A 12495-nucleotide genomic window follows, 5' to 3' on the forward strand; every position below is an offset into this window, starting at 1 on the left:
GCTCCCATGCAAGCACAGACTGGGAGCAGAGAGGGGCAGAAGCCAAGGAGATTGTGCCTGCAGCTCCAAGCACTGTGCCCAGGAGGGTGACCATGTGTGGAGCAGCCTCTGCTGCTGCCCTGCCTGCAAGGAAGAGGCTCCAGGACACAAAGCCTTCCTTTTCCCATGTCCCCCAGTTCTTCTGTTCCTCCTGCAAATTGCTGCTGAGGGTGGCATGTGCAAGATGGGGCTCAGCTGGCCCAGTGCAGGGGGGCTGAGCATCCCACAGACTCTTCTTGGAGGGGGTGAAATGGAAGGAAGTGCCTAGTGCTGTGTGTTAGTCATTGCAAAAAATCCCTAAATCCCAGGTGTATCCTGGTTCAGGGAAAGCCTGCCACCCTCCTTTGGGGGTCTGTGGAGCCCAGAGCTCTGCTGTAAGTGGCTTCTGTGATGCCTGCAGCAGGCATCCTGGCTGCAGTTGCAGTTCAAGGAGATCTTGTTGCTATGACAAGCTGTACAAGCATTACCCAGCAAAAAGAGACCCCAGCAGTGCTTGCTGGAGATGGGAGGGAAGCAGCCAGCACGGAGGACACAAGCCATGCACTAGAGTGGCTGTAAGCACGTGTGTTCTACCACACACATTCAACTCCTCCTAACGTGTTCCCTTCCTGTGTTACACCACCCAGACCTCCTGCCTCACTCCAGCCTCCTCCCGAGCTCCACAGGTGCACCACCACGCTCCTGACCCCTCACCCTTCTCCAGTCCCTGCACAGCTGTCTCAGCAGAGTCCTTGCTCTGAGGAGACACCAGCCCCATCCCACAGCACTCACCAGGCAGTGGAGGCTCTCACCCACCAAGCCCTCCACTTCTTCATTTGTTTAGTGGCAGGGGATGGTGAGTGACCATTAAAGAGTGGTTCTCTTCTGGGGAACAAATGCTGTTAGAAACCCCAGTGCCTCCCAGCAGGTGCTGCTGCTGGGGTGAGAGCAGACCAGCTCCAGGCACCCACCACGGACCAGCAGGGGGCTGGGGATGCTGCTTCAGCCTGTGGCAGGATGTTTGTCCTTCTCCTTTGCCTGGTGAGTGGCTAAAGGACCTCTTCCCATGGCCAGTGACTCTTGCCTCAGAGGCGCTCAGGGTGTGACTGTCACTGCAAGACTGCCACACACAGGCTTGTTCCCCACTGCCAGGCTGGCTGGTGGGGGAAGTTGGGACAGCATGGACCCTGGCTCACCAACTCTGGGCAGTCCAGGGAATAGCTGTCAGGCTGGGGAAGCTGGTGAGCACTGCACAAGGCTTGCTGCTCTCATGCTGCTCTGTGCCAGAATATTCAAATGTCCCTGCAGCTGCAGGAACTAGAAGAGCAACTTTTTGCTCTTTTTTCTTGAGAATCTGGAGAAGTCACAATGGCAGCAGCTGGTGCTTCCAGCAAACCAGGGGCATCCTGTGGCCCCTTGCCCAGCACACCCCATGGCCCAGCTGGCACTGGGGCTGGGTGCTGGTAGTGGGGTTCTCTAGGTTTCTGCAGGGGAGGAGATAAAACCTGCCTGAGCTGGCAGTGGGAACTTTGGGTTTCCCTGTGGTGGTCTGAGCCTGCCTGTGCTGGGGAGTAAACATCCTGCAGGCAGGCATGGGCTGCTGCTGGCCTCCTGTCCAGCATGGAGAGACAATCAGCAGCTTCCTCCACACTCCCCTTTGGAGAAGAGTTTCCATGAGTGAAGCCAGGAACAAACTGCTGTGAGCAGGGCCCTCGCTATTCACTGCTCCATTTTCTATTGCCTTCTGTCTGTTCTTCTCCTCCTGTCCCTCCTCTCTCTTTTCAGAATGGTAGCAGGTCCACCCTGCAGACCAGCTCCTACCCCAGCACATGGTCCTGCCGTGCCCTTGCTGTTAGCATGAGGTTTTGGCACCCATCTGGGCACCTTCCCATGTCACTGGCCAGCCACAGCAGCTGCCACCATTTGAGTCTGTGTGACAGTGACTGTTTGCTGCCTCCTCCCAGTTCCAGCTTGACATGAGCTCTGAGGAACCCCTCCAGCACTGGTTGCTTTGCTTTCTGGCTTGGGGCTGGGAACTGGGGGAGCAGACCAAGAAGTTGAATCTGCCTGCTCTGTCCCTCTGCCCTGGCAGCAGTGTCTGTGCAGTGCAAAAGCGCAGTGCTGCCAGCTCTCTGGGCTGTGCCCATGCTCCTGCCCCCCATCCTTCTCACCTGCCTTCAAGCATCCTGAGATTCAAATCCACAATAAGCCCCAGGGTCAAGAGCTGGAGTGGGACCAGAGCACACATTTGAGCTCATTAGGGTTTTTGTCAGTGGTTTTGCCTGGCTAGCAGCCCTCCAGGAGAGGCAGTGGGTGGGGGAGACACAGCTGGCAGCAGCAAGGGTGCAGCAGGGTGGGTGTGTAGGGCTGGCAACTCTGCCCTACATCCTTGACCTACCTCTGCAATGAAAGCACTTGCCCAGAGTGTAGCTGGTGTTACCCTCTGTGATACCCAGCCACACTCATTCAGGTCCTTCCCATGATACACAGCTACAGAGGACTCCCTCCCCTGTGCAATGCCAGTGCTGGCCCAGAGTCCTCATCCCAGCCCTGTCCTGCTGCTGGCAGCCACATGCCCTTGCTGGCATCTGCCACTTCAGCTCCACTGGCTGGCATGCTGGCAGTACCCATGTCATTTGTGTCCCCTGTTACGCTGAGGAAGGTGATGCAGTGTGGGAGTGACGGTGGTGGGGGGCAAGGGGACAGAGTGAGGCAGGTGGAAGCAATAATTGGTCATGATCTAATTAGGGAAGCCTAGGGCTAGATTAGGAGCTGTGGCACAGTGGAGGGTTTTTAGCTGTGAGCTGCAGATGGCTCTTCCTGCGAGCTGGGAGGGCAGAGGCTGGCGTGAACTTGCCAGGGGTTCGTAATCCTGCCTGCACGATGCCCCATGCCAAACAGCAGCACTGCTTCCTGGTGGCTTGGAAATACCTCAGTGCCTGCTCTGTGTAAAGCAGGTGCTCCTTACTGCTCTCAGCCCATGCACCCTGTCACAGCAGGTATCAGATTTGCCACTGGAGCTGAGCATCCTGACTATTGCCCCCTTCATTTCAGGGATAATTCAGCTGATGTTTCAGCTGGACCACCAGCACCAGCTTGGCAGCACAATGTGCCCACATGGTGCCCTCACCCAGCTATCTGCTGCTGACAGCCCTGAGCACCTTTGCCCTCAGTCACTTTCTCAGCAGGGAGCTGGGGTGGGTTATCAGCCATGATGGCCAAACCATGCTCATTCCTGCCAGGTCAGAGGCAGCCCCACAGGACAGCTGGCTGTGGTCCTCTCCATGCCCACCCACAGCACCCACATCATTTGGCTCCAGGCTTGTCTTCCCCTTCCCCCCCCCCCCCCAAGACATTTTATGGCTGTGGTCAAGCTCTTTGGCTGCTGCAGGACAGCAGGCAGGAGCCCTCAGCCCCATTGCTGATGAGAAACCCATATGGTGTGGCTGCTGGAGCTCCCACCCTTCCTCCTTGGCTGCCCTTGGGACCCAGTGCAGGTCCTGCCTAGAGGGGAAATCCTCCCCCTCACCTCTCATGGGGCTCGGAGCTGGCCAGGTCACCCTGCATCCCTGCTGCAGCAAGAGGATCAGGCTGCAGGCTCCTCAGCCCCACCTCTTTCTGCCTGTATCTGGGCAAGGGGCTTCTTTCGCATCCGTGCTCTCCGCCCCCAGCCCAGCACACTGCGTCCCATCACCATTGCTTCTCCCCTGCCTCTCCCTCACCCTCCAGTACTTCCAGTAAAATTCCTTTCTGGCCAGTCACTGCTGCCCCTCGGCCTCGACGCCTCCGGGTGAAGCGTGCTGGCGGGGCTGGGCTTCCTCTTCCTGAGCCGCCCCAGCCCGCGCCCTGCTGCCGGTCCCCTCCTCACCTTCACCCAGTGCTGTTGTATTGGCCCTTCCCTAAGGACACGAGGGTCTGCCAGCCAAGCCTACCTCAGGGCTTGGCTGCCCAGCAGGCCTGTCCAGCTTCCCTTACACACCCCACGGGAGCCCTGTCCTGTGTGCAGCCCACGCAGTGGCTGGTGCCACTGTCCCCAGTGGGATTTTGTCAGAGGAAGATTTCCAGCCTCAGTCAGTACAGGGAGCATGCAGAGGAAGACTGTGGTGAATTGCTCACTGCAAAGCAGTGGCTGCTGGAGCAGGGCTCAGACCCATGGAGATATTTGGGCTCCTGAAAGCTTTGTCTGCCCTAATGCCAATCCTCCTCCTCACCTTCTGGCATCCACCCCAATTCGGGGCTCACCCAAGCATACACCCAGCACGCCCTGGAGCTGGACCCCATACTGTCATCCACAGGAGCCAGCCGGGACACCTCCTTTACACACAGCCAGCACCTGCTTGCTCACATCTCACTGCACAGCCTCAGCAGCACCCCCTCCCAGCCTCTGGCGCCCACCCACATCAGCTTCCACAGTTACTAATTAGAGGACAAATGCTTTGCTTCTCCACAGTCCCCTTCACCTGTGGCTCCCTTGAGTATTGTGCAAATATTAATTACTGGTAATTAAATAAGTCAATCCTCCCCTTCCCCCCCATGGAGATGCTGTCTCACAAACATGCTGACAGAAAACAGTGCATCAGGGCAGGCTCTGTGAGCTGGGTGGGAGCTTCCAGTTGCCTGGTGCTAGTGATATGAACCCCACTTGCAGCAGTTTCTACCTAATTGACCTTCCTGGAAGGTTAATGAATTGGCAGAGGGAGATAGGTGGGACACCAGCAGGACCTGGGGTGATCCCAGTAAGTGATGGTGAATGGATCTTTTACAAATGCCCCTGGCTGCCCTGTTTCTTGCTGCTTGTGCTGCTGGAAACTTGCTCCTGGTTTGCTGCTGGTGGTCCATGAGGCTGCCTGGGTAGGAGGATGAAGCAACCGGTCAAGCTTGCTTTGTGTCAGCCTCTCACCCCGAGCCACCTTGGGGGATGTGCTCTGTTATTTGCAATGGTGTTGAGCTGCCATCCCTCCAAGGTAGATGAAGATCAGTCCCCTGCTGCTGAAGGGCTCCGAGTGTTTTAGAGGCAGTGTGAGTGTTCAGCATTCCTCTGTCCTGCTGCTCCTTGGCAAAGAGCTAGGATACTGTGCAGGAAGAGGACGGGAAGGCAAACAAGGCTGTTGACCCTTCTGAAGCGGAAGGTGTGTGCTCTGGGAATGAAGGAGGGGGATTGCCCACGGATGCACAGCAGGAACCTGCAGATTGCTTACTGCAGCGTTGCTTGGAAGATCTCTTGGACAAGGTCCCTCTGCCCTCCCGGGGAATGAAGCTCTTCTACACAGTCTTGGGTGTTGTTTCTACCTTCACCAAGGGTGTAAGCTCTCTTGCTTGCATATGGCTGCTGTTGTCTGTCCCTAGGACTGCATAGGGCACCGATCCCTGACCGGAGGTGCCACCTTAATCCGGATCAGTGGGAAATCTGCTGCGTGCCCACTGTGTGGCAGCTCACTGCCTGGCTGTGCCCACTGTAGCTCCTCGGGCTCCACAGATCAAGTGCCAGCCAGGACACGGGGCCAGCCCAGCAGGAGCCTGACTGAGCAGCCTTTTGCACTGCGTTGTGGAGCACAATCGTTTTAATGGCTGAACGAAGCCAGCTTAATTTTGTGCTCCACAAACAAAAGCAGGAGCAAACTGGAGTGAGATTAAGGCATTCCTTGGGCAGCTCCCACCCCCTGACCCAGGCTGCTGTATCTTGGCCTGCAGGGCCACTAATGCTACTTACATTATTACTGGATTATTTTGGTGTAATGAGCTTTGCCCTGCTCAGCTGTCCCTCTGCTCAGGGGCGTTGTGATGTGTAATACTTCCTGTGCGAGGCCATGAGGCGGGCAGCTGCCTGCTCAAAAACAAGCAGAGCCCCAGCAAAACAATGCATTAATGTTCCCAGAGCAAAATTCCAGCATGGGCTGGAGGTTAATCACAAACCAGGGAGCTTTCGGCTTAGCGCGGGACAAAGCTGACAGGCGGGAGGGCGATGGTGCCCTAAGCTGGGTCCTGACCCATCTCCATGGGTACAAAGAGGAGTGACCACATCGGTTTCATCTGTGCCAGGATGTAATGCAGCTGTAAGCAGCTCTGCCCTCCTCAGCTCCTTTTCCTCTGCTTTCCTTCCCATCAGATGTGCCATTGCAGGGGCTTGGCAGTGTGTTGCTATGGACACCAAGAAGTTTCCCCTAGAGACCAGAAACCTGGAATAAGTGATGTCTGCATTTTTTTGACATTGATTTTTATTTTTTCCTTCCCTTTTTATTTTTATTATTGATGTTTAAGTGCTGATTAATTCCCAGCCTTTCAGCCCAACTCCCTCCTGTTTTTCTCTCTGAGCTTTGTGGATTGTCATGGCTGTTTCCCAGGGCTTGGCTTCTGCTTCATTCCCAGCAAAGGTGCAATCGCTGGGTTGGGTGTGTGGGAGGGGGTTTCCGTGCTGTAACTCTTGCTCTGCTGGAGACCCCTTTGGAAGAGATCCCCCCCATTTATTCCAACTTTGGGAGATTCTGCTGGGATCATGTCTGGGTCTCCCCAGTCTGCTGCAGAGTTCATGGATGCCCATCAGTAGCAGCTGCTCCATGAGGTCCTGGACCCCACTTCCCAGGGCTTGTGACTCCCTGCAAGACACACCTGCAAAAGCATGGGTAGGAGGTATCCTGCTCCCTGTACAGGTGTTCCAGCTTCTCTTGGAAATACACATCAAGACTGCAGTCTGAGCTTTGCTTGGGAGCACTTGCAGGAAAGCAGCTTGGCTTTGCTTGCAGCCATCATGTTGGACTTGGCAAGGCTGCCATAGCTCCACAGGCCTGGAGGATGGAGCAGCAGTCAGGGAGGGTCAGACCATTTTCCCAGTGGTGAGCAGTGCTGCATGTCTGTAGAGTGTGACTCTGAGCACTTGGCTTATGGGTTGGGATTTTACTGTGAGATAGTCTCAGTGTCATTTTGACTTCTCTTTCTTCGCCTTTGAGGCCAAGAATAGGCTATTTCTGTTCCCCGTCACTCGATCTGCCCCACAGTGACTGAGGAGCCTCTCTGATGAGTGATCTCCTCTGTCCTGTGTCCCTTTCTCCCTGCTGTGGAGGGAGTTCACATACCGGGTTTCAATCGGCTGCTTCTCTTGTTCCTGGGAATGCAGTTCAGCTCTGGGTCAGAAAGTCTCAGGTCCGTTGAAGTCCTGCCCTTCACAGCTCACACTGCCCCAGTTGCAATGCTCTCCCTGAAATCTTAAAAAAGTCCTCTGCTGCTTGGCCCCTGCCTGCAGTAAGTAGCATGGGGTCAGCCAGCCCTGAGCTCCTGGGAACAGCCCATGCACTTGAAAGTGGGGCAGGGAGAGCAGGAGCTGCTCTTGAAGATTATTTTTTGGGGGGTGGGGGGAGGAGGACAGACTGTGCTGAGACAGCAGAAGGGCTCCCTGCTCTGTGTTCCTCCCCTAGAGCTTGGGGCAAGGCTGCAGAGCATCAGCCCTTCCTGGTGGTCTGCAGAGCTGGTGGAGGGGGATGAAGAGTAGAGGTGATCTCAGGACCCCCTGCAGCAGGAGGTTGGCTCTTGCCCCTAGCTTAGGGGCTGGGGCCATGTTGCCCTCCCCAGCTTAGGGCAGAGCCTGCATGTGCCACGGTGCCTCTGCGGAAGGAGCAGTGAGGCTGGGATGCTGCTTTTTGCTGAGGAGGTGAGAGTCCCACCAGGGCCAAACACTCAATTGCTGTGATGTTTGAAAGCTCCTTGAGAAATGACTTCTTCATCCAGTTCCTAACCAAACAAGTGCAAGCTGAAAGAACAACAGTTCCTTCCCATGCTGCTGCCAAACCAGTGCTTGCTGGCACATTTCTGAGCAGCTCAGCAGCTAGCCAGGACTGTCTGAGGGCTGAGCAGAGCCAGTGGGTAAGTGATCCCTATGTTGTTCTTCTGCTTAGGAGGTAGAAGAGCATCTGGGGAGCACTGCAAGGCTTTGGGGCGTTGGTGCAGGTGATCTGGTTGTTCATGCAGGGACAGGGCACAGTGCCCAGACACGTGCTCTGTACAGCACTAAGGACTGCAGCCCTGTGAGCCTGAGGGGCTCTTTTGTGGGAACAGGGAAATTCCAAATCTGGACAGAGCTGTGCACCCAGCTCAGAGTTACTGAGTGCCAGCACAGTCTCAGCTGTGCTTTGCCTGGTGTCCAGCTGCTCTGTCGCAGTCACTGGAGGTTTCTTCTGCAGCTGCCTACCTGAGGTCAGTACCACAACACCTAGATGTGTCCCAAATGCTAACAGACCCTTCCCCTCTCTCGCTTTCCCCTCCCTCCTTTCTGCCAGCAGTTCCCTACCAGCAAAACCCCTACACCCCTGGGAGCAGCTCCAGTGTCATCCAGTGCTACCGCTGCGGGGACACCTGCAAGGGCGAGGTGGTGCGAGTCCAGAGCAACCACTTCCACATCCGCTGCTTCACCTGCCAAGGTAGGACACTGCCACCCGAAGAGCTGGTGGCCAGGTTGTCCCACAGCCATAGGTGCAGTCCAGAAAGCAGAAGGTGGAGGTCAGACCTGCCAGGAACTGTAGTTGCACACCCAGGGGTGGCAGCTTCCCATAGGAGGGGAGGTGGCATGGTGCAGGTGGGAAGGTGGTGACACAGTGCTGGCATGGTGCAGGTGATGCCTCTGTGTGATGCCAGAGCTGGTAGGCTGTGAACAGGGGTGGCCAAGACCCCTCACTACCCTCAAGTTGCCTGAATGCCAAGAGCCTGTGCTGGTCCCAAACGTACCCATGGCCCAGCTGTGATCTGAGGAGGCCAACACATCCTTCAGCCACCCACCTGCCCCCAGACTGGAAGGAGGTGTCACCAGTCTGGCTGAGGCAGTGAAGGGGGGAAGATGCCCAGAGGCTGGGGGCTGGTGACAGGTCATTGCCAGCCACATGTGAGATGCAGCCAAGGTGTGGTGGGATGCTGTGTGCTGCAGGTGGGATTTGACAGCCCACAGGGGCTGGCAGCAACAGAGGAGAGGAGAGGCTTGAACGCTCCCTGAGCACAAGAGGAGAGCTGTGGAACAGTAAGAGATAATGACCCAGTGCTGATGCTGAAAGGCTCCTTAAAGCAGCCAGGGCAGTGGCTGCTTCTGTGGGTTGTAAAGCATCTCATCTCTAGGGCTTTTTAAATGGCTACCAGAGTCTCAGCACCTTGTGCTATGCAGGACATAAATCCCCATCCCCTTTGCCATGCTTTGCTTCTCCTCCTTGAAGAAAAGAGGAATTGGCTAGAGGGATCTCTTCCTCTGGGCTGTCACCATACCTACTGCAGCCCTGTCCCCCATAGTGTGGGCAGCCTTGGATCTTTGGGAGGGCATCTAGGCCCCAGGTTGCCCTCAGGGCTGACCTGCACGTGTGGGTGCAGAGCTCCTTCCCTCTTCCTAGCTCAGATATGCAGGAGCTGTGCATCCAGACAAAGAGTTCAGACAGCCCTTGGCTTCAAAGGGTCCAGGAGCCAACAGGGAGAACTTGGCAGGGCTCACTGCCTGATTTCCAAGTGAAAGGGGATAAATAATGAGAGGAAATCCTCCTGTCTCACCTTCCCTCACAGCTCTTGCCCCCTGCCACCTCTGACTGGCTGCTGCCAGCTCCAATGCCAGTCCCATGGCTTGTCCCTGATGTGTCCCTGGGAGCCTGGCACAGCTGGTGCAGCCCCTGGGGATGTGCTGTGGGTCCCACAGCAAAAAGGGCCCAGACCTGCCTCATATTTTCTTGCTCCTACTTCCTGGTGCTGTCCAAGAGCTGGTGGCCTGTGCCTTGTTACAAGTGAGCTCTGGCAGTCTGGTTTTGAGAGTAGTTGGTGCTGGCCCTGTACCCTCAGCTGTCCACCCACAGCTCCAGGAAGCAGCTTTTCCAGGGGAAAGAAAGAAAGAATGAAAGAAGAGCTGCATCCCTGACCCTGCAGCTGGCAGGTCCAGCTGTGCCCTGAGGAGGGTGACTGCTCTATGGGCTGGCCCACAGGAGCAGGTGAGGTGTACAAAGATAGGACAGAAGGGTCCTTGGGAGTTAAGGTTAAAGCAGAGACCAGCAAGTGCTCAGTTGCTCTGTGGTTCCCTTCTCCACCCCATCACCTTGCAGGACAGGTGATGAGCATCATGCAAAGGCCCCAAGACCTGGTGCCTGTGCCACTCCTGAAGTGCTTTCCAGAGTCTGGTGCCCTTGAGGTCTCTTAGGGGATGGAGAAGGTGTAGGAGGGAACTGACACTAAGGTCCAGGGCTTGCCACGTCTCCCTGGATTACTCTGATGGGTTGTGCACCACCCACAGTTCCCACAGCAGGGAAGGAAGTGATGTTGGGCTGGACACCTGTAGAAAGACAACCAGTGAGAGCACCAACCCCAGTGTGTCCCAGGCACTGTTCCCATTAGGGCATGGCTGCAAGTCCAGGCAAGGGAGTGGAGATAGCTCATCATGGAGAAGGCTGTGCCTCAGGACCTGGGGAAAACCTCTCCCCAGCTTCCCTAGGGCATGCTCAACTCTTTGTCAGTCCTGTTCTCAGCTTCCTGACACCACGAGAATGTCGAATGAAGGGGCTGAGCCCTCTCTAGGTGCTGTGGGTCCAGGAGGGGATGCCATGGACCCTCTCAGGCTGTTTGTGCGTGGTACATGGGGGCTGCAGGGGTTCCCTTCCTGGTGCTAGGGTTTCCTCTGGGAGCACCCAGCCCTGGCTGTCTGGGCAGCCCCATCCTGCACCCTGCTACAGCCCAACACTGACATCTTGTGGTGCAGGGGGAAGACCCCAGCGTGTCTAAGGGGGTGGGACGTCCTCTGAGATACCTGAAGAAAGCTTTGTCTTTAGGGATGGCCTGGGACCACAGCTGGAGAGGCAGCAGAGGCCATCTTGGAGGTGCTGGCCAAGCCCTGTGGCTGGACTTGCCCACAGCCCCTTGACAGGCGTTTGTCCTCCCCCTGCAGTGTGTGGCTGTGACCTGGCCCAGTCAGGCTTCTTCTTTAAGAACCAGGAGTACATCTGCACCCACGACTACCAGCAGCTCTACGGGACCCGCTGTGACAGCTGTGGGGACTTCATCACTGGAGAGGTCATCTCTGCCCTGGGCAGAACCTACCACCCCAAGTGCTTTGTCTGCAGCACCTGCAGGTGAGCTGAAGCCCTCACTGAGGTTGTGTGATCTCCTGCAGAAGCCTTGTGCAGCACATGGCTGTGGACTGGGGAGAGGGCTGTTCATCACCCCACAGACCCTCGCTGCCTGCTCAGCATCACAGCAGGCACCTCCTCTTCATTTCCTTAGGGAAATCCTTAGGAGGCAATGAAATGGCTCCAACCCTTCCCTTTGAAGTTAATGCCTGCCTTGGCCCCGCTGCCCTGGCACATGTGGACACTCCCTGCCTTGCCTGGAGCTCCTCTGTTCCCTGGCACCGCAGGTCCACTTGTCCCTGGGGAAGGAACTCCTGGGGCAGCCCCAAGTACTGTGTGGAGGGGAACAAGCGGCTCACACCTCCCCACCTCTCCTTGACCACAGGAAGCCGTTTCCCATTGGAGACAAGGTCACGTTCAGTGGGAAGGACTGTGTCTGCCAAAACTGCTCCCACTCCCTCATCAGCACCAAGCCCATCAAGATCCACGGGCCCAGCCGTAAGTTCACTGCTCTCACGTTACCTGATGGCTCCGGGGAGGGACCTCCTGCCACTGGAGGGTGACACAGGATGGGCTTAGGGCTCAGTGTGCAGCACTGCAGGGAGCTATGGGCGTTCACAGAGGTTTCAGAGGAGGAACAGGGTAGTCCAGGCAGCTCCACCCGGGACTGTGGGTCCCTGCTGGTTTCGGAATCTCCCTTGGCCTGTGTGTGACCTGGGCGGGTGCTGCCACGGCAGGTGCTGTCTGCAGCAGCCAGGAGGTTTTGGAGTTGGATTTGCTCTGAGGCAATACCCAGATGTTGATTTGTGTCGAGCTGCACCAAGGTCTGTGTCCAAGTGCCAGCCCTGGGACTGCTTTCCTGGCTTTCCCAGTGCTGGTGTTATTTGCTGCCTCTACAAGCACTGCAAGGCTGATCCCCTTGCAGTGACAAACTCAGCTAAAACTTGGCAAGAGCAATGGACAGGCTCTTTTCAGTAGATTTGTCCTTGCTTTCAATCCCAGGTTGTTCCTTGGGATAGCCTCCCTTCATTCCATGCTCTACCTTTCCACTTTTTCCCTGTTGCTGGTTCTCAGAGGAGAAAGCAGCATCCCATAGATGCTGTGCTTGGAGGCTGGTAGAACAACCCTGTGGCACAGAGCTGCTGCATTGCTGGGTTTGCTTCAGCCCGTGTTTGGAGTGAGGGGAGTGCAGGTGGTCCATGCCTCAATGTCTCCTCTGTGCCCCATGTTTGCCCCATGAAGTCTCAGGGGAGCTGCCTCAGCACAGTCTGTGAGCAGGTGGCAGCAGATGAGGAGAGCTGGGAGCTGTGCCTCACTGGTGCCCAAACCCTGCCACATCAGCAGGCAGAGGGGTCTGGGTGGGGGTTCTTGCTGCTGCAGCTCAGCAAACTCTGGACCATCAATGTCT

General features: G+C 56.5%; 1 protein-coding gene across 1 annotated transcript in view; it reads left to right on the forward strand.

Annotated features, from left to right (window-relative positions):
- Positions 1-12495, forward strand: part of ABLIM3 (actin binding LIM protein family member 3) — a 44442-nt gene that overhangs the window by 14279 nt on the left and 17668 nt on the right. The window contains exons 3-5 of the mRNA XM_054389382.1: positions 8289-8426; positions 10907-11090; positions 11473-11585. Of these exons, the coding sequence (XP_054245357.1) occupies positions 8289-8426; positions 10907-11090; positions 11473-11585 (435 nt within the window). The remainder of the gene's footprint in view (positions 1-8288; positions 8427-10906; positions 11091-11472; positions 11586-12495) is intronic.

Source organism: Indicator indicator, chromosome 18 (genome assembly GCF_027791375.1).
Source record: "Indicator indicator isolate 239-I01 chromosome 18, UM_Iind_1.1, whole genome shotgun sequence".
NCBI lineage: Eukaryota > Metazoa > Chordata > Aves > Piciformes > Indicatoridae > Indicator > Indicator indicator.